At 39.3% G+C, this 3,205-nt stretch overlaps 1 protein-coding gene across 1 annotated transcript; it reads left to right on the forward strand.

Moving 5' to 3' along the window:
- Positions 1 to 1,427: 1,427 nt before the first annotated feature.
- Positions 1,428 to 2,065, forward strand: LOC146961011 (sodium/glucose cotransporter 2-like; the record flags this gene model as incomplete). Its single annotated transcript, XM_085771859.1, has 2 exons — positions 1,428 to 1,584; positions 1,897 to 2,065. Coding segments are annotated over exons 1-2 (306 nt in total), but the record flags the coding sequence as incomplete, so codon positions are not given.
- Positions 2,066 to 3,205: the final 1,140 nt, after the last annotated feature.

Genomic DNA, 3,205 nt, shown 5'->3' on the forward strand with positions numbered 1-3,205 from the left:
GCAGAGCAACACTGGGAGCTTCCGCTACAAACAAGCTTAAAACATAGACTTATTTAATTTTTTTCGGAACAATTTCTCATGTCGGGGCTTCAATACAAGAGGGACATTACAGACGAGCACTATGGAGGTATTTGGATGTTTTTTGGTGTGTTTTTTTGGACGAAGAAAAGTGAGCTCCGTTCGCAACCGTCATATGGACAAATACTGCTGCACGGAGCCCCGCTGTAACTCAGAGAAGCCACGGAGGACTCTGAAACTTCTCCCAGCCCTTAGTCGGCATGAGGGTGAGTAGATAACGAGTGAAATTTGAATTTTGGGTGAACTATCCCTTTAATGATACAAAGGCAAATAATTGTGCAGGAGAGGAAAAGAAGCTCAAGGGGCTTATATAACATCCTCCCCTCCAATAGAGAGCCTAAGCAGAAGCAGGAAGTAACGTCGCCATCGGGCCTCAACTCGGAAAAAATCTCCATGTAAGTGCACGGGAGTCAAACTTTTATTTCATGATCCGATTGAATTGTGTCATGAGAAAAATATCTGGTCTCTACCTACTTAAAACATTGCGTTTTATGCAGAGGAATCGGCTGTTTGTTATTAAACTATTATAAAATAAAATTCAGAAAATTCTGTAAAGCAGAAAGACTACAGGTGGCGCTGTTACCGTAGTCCGTAGAGCGGTCTGCACACAAAATACATTGCCGTTATACCGTTGCCGTTTTACGACAAACTGCTGATTTCTCGGCATGAAACGCGATGTTTTAAACAGGTCAGGTCAGATATTTTTCTCTTGACACAATTCAAGCGGATCACGAAATAAAACTTTGACTCCCGTTCACTTACATGGAGATTTTTTCCGAACTGAGGTCCCATGGCGAGCTTCTCCTCCGCTTCGGCTCTCTATACAAAATCACTAAAAGAAATCAACCAATAGGAAAAGAAAAGAGGAAAATAAGCAGAAAAGGGAAAGAGACACGAGTATATTATTATATTATATACATGAGTATTATTTTGCCTGGTCAGAAGATACCTCACCAAACCAGACCTAAACAATGTGTAAGGAAACCTAACAACTGTTGCTAACCTTTTACTTCATCTTTGCCGCCATGAAACTAAAACACATTCAATTACAAAATTGCCAATATCAAAAACATACTGTACTACACAATAAATTCAATACACACTCCGGCTACTCGTCCATATTCATACAGTTTAACAACATTTCATTCATAAAAATAATTCATTGTAGCCATCAACCATTACAAAACAAACATTTACCTCACTTTGCCTACCAAGGGCGTAAACTCTTTCATCCAACACGTATCAGCTTCAAGGAAAGTAGACGTCCTACCTGATGTTTCCCATCCTTTACACTCCTCCTCCTCCTCCGCTCTTCTTCCTCCCTCTTCCCTCCTGTGCTTCTCCTCTCTGTGCAGGTTTACGCGGTCTGATGCTGGCGGTGATGTTGGCTGCTCTCATGTCGTCCTTGGCCTCCATCTTCAACAGCAGCAGCACGCTCTTCACCATGGACATCTGGACTCGCCTCAGACCGCAGGCCGCAGAGCGAGAGCTCCTCATTGTGGGCAGGTCAGTTGGACTCCTCAGCGTTTTTAAACCTCTGCATCTCTTTTTTACTTCTTCTGTGTTAACCTGTTACAAACCAACCGTTGTTTTGTTTGCACATGAGAAGAAAGTCGTATACCTTTCTCATTCTGTCTCTACTGTTTAATGTATTTACACTGCTATGGTTTGGATAAGGCTCGAACTAATTCGGTCTTTTGCAGGACAGGTTTTAAAAGCTGATAGATTTTGCGATAACATATTAAGGAATTCAGATATCTGGTGATCAAAACTGATACAGTATCATAGTACATATCTTGCTTTCCCTCTCCTCTCTAGAGTGTGGGTGCTCTGCATCGTCGGCATCAGTATCTGTTGGATCCCGGTGGTCCAGGCGGCTCAGGGCGGTCAGCTGTTTGACTACATCCAGTCCATCTCAAGCTTCCTGGCCCCTCCCATTGCCTCGGTCTTCGTCTTGGCTGTGTTTGTCAAACGGGTCAACGAGAAGGTGAGATGATTATCTGTATAGATGATGGTAACACACACGTGGATATGGTTTAATTCAACTCCATCTCGTAATGCTCCGTTATTATCTCATAGCGTGGTGAATGTGCAGGTCACAACTTGTCCACCAGAGCGTTTTGGAGTTGTTGGATTGTGTATTTGATGAGTTTGATGAGGGAAACCAAGAAATCCCATGAGCCTCCGTAGCGTAGCTCTGAGCAGCTTGCGGCTCTGCTCCGCCGTTCTAAAAATAGCTTGCACCGACAATTAAAGGTAATGAACCTACTGCTATGACTATAGGGATGGCAATAGGTCAATTTGCCAAAATGTTGAACTATCCCTTTAACCGTTTAGTTCTTATTTGCACATTTGTTAGTTTTTTTTTTGCCACTGGACCATATTGATACTGATATTTGACATTTATCTATACTACATTAGACTTCTACTACCACTACTTCTTCTTTCTTTCTTTCTTTCTTTCTTTCTTTCTTTCTATCTATCTATCTATCTATCTATCTATCTATCTATCTATCTATCTATCTATCTATCTATCTATCTATCTATCTATCTATCTATCTATCTATCTATCTATCTATCTATCTATCTATCTATCTATCTGTCTCTCTATCTATCTATCTATCTATCTATCTATCTATCTATCTATCTATCTATCTATCTATCTATCTATCTATCTATCTATCTATCTATCATCTATCTATCTATCTATCTGATACTGATATTTGACATTTATCTATACTACATTAGACTTCTACTACCACTACTTCTTCTTTCTTTCTTTCTTTCTTTCTTTCTTTCTTTCTATCTATCTATCTATCTATCTATCTATCTATCTATCTATCTATCTATCTATCTATCTATCTATCTATCTATCTATCTATCTATCTATCTATCTATCTATCTATCTATCTATCTATCTATCTATCTATCTATCTATCTATCTATTTATTTATTTATTTATTTATTTGGTTCATTTCGGGCATGTCAATTAGTCATCATCATCACACATCATCTCAATCCAATTACAGTTTTTCTCAGTCGCTTTGGTGCTATTCTCAGATCAGAATGAAAGTTCTCATAACTATTAGTTCAACCTCCACAACATGTAGTCATTTGTCCACATCAT

Source organism: Trachurus japonicus, unplaced genomic scaffold, assembly GCF_045865225.1.
Source record: "Trachurus japonicus isolate A0001 unplaced genomic scaffold, Traja_1.0 AP029668.1".
NCBI lineage: Eukaryota > Metazoa > Chordata > Actinopteri > Carangiformes > Carangidae > Trachurus > Trachurus japonicus.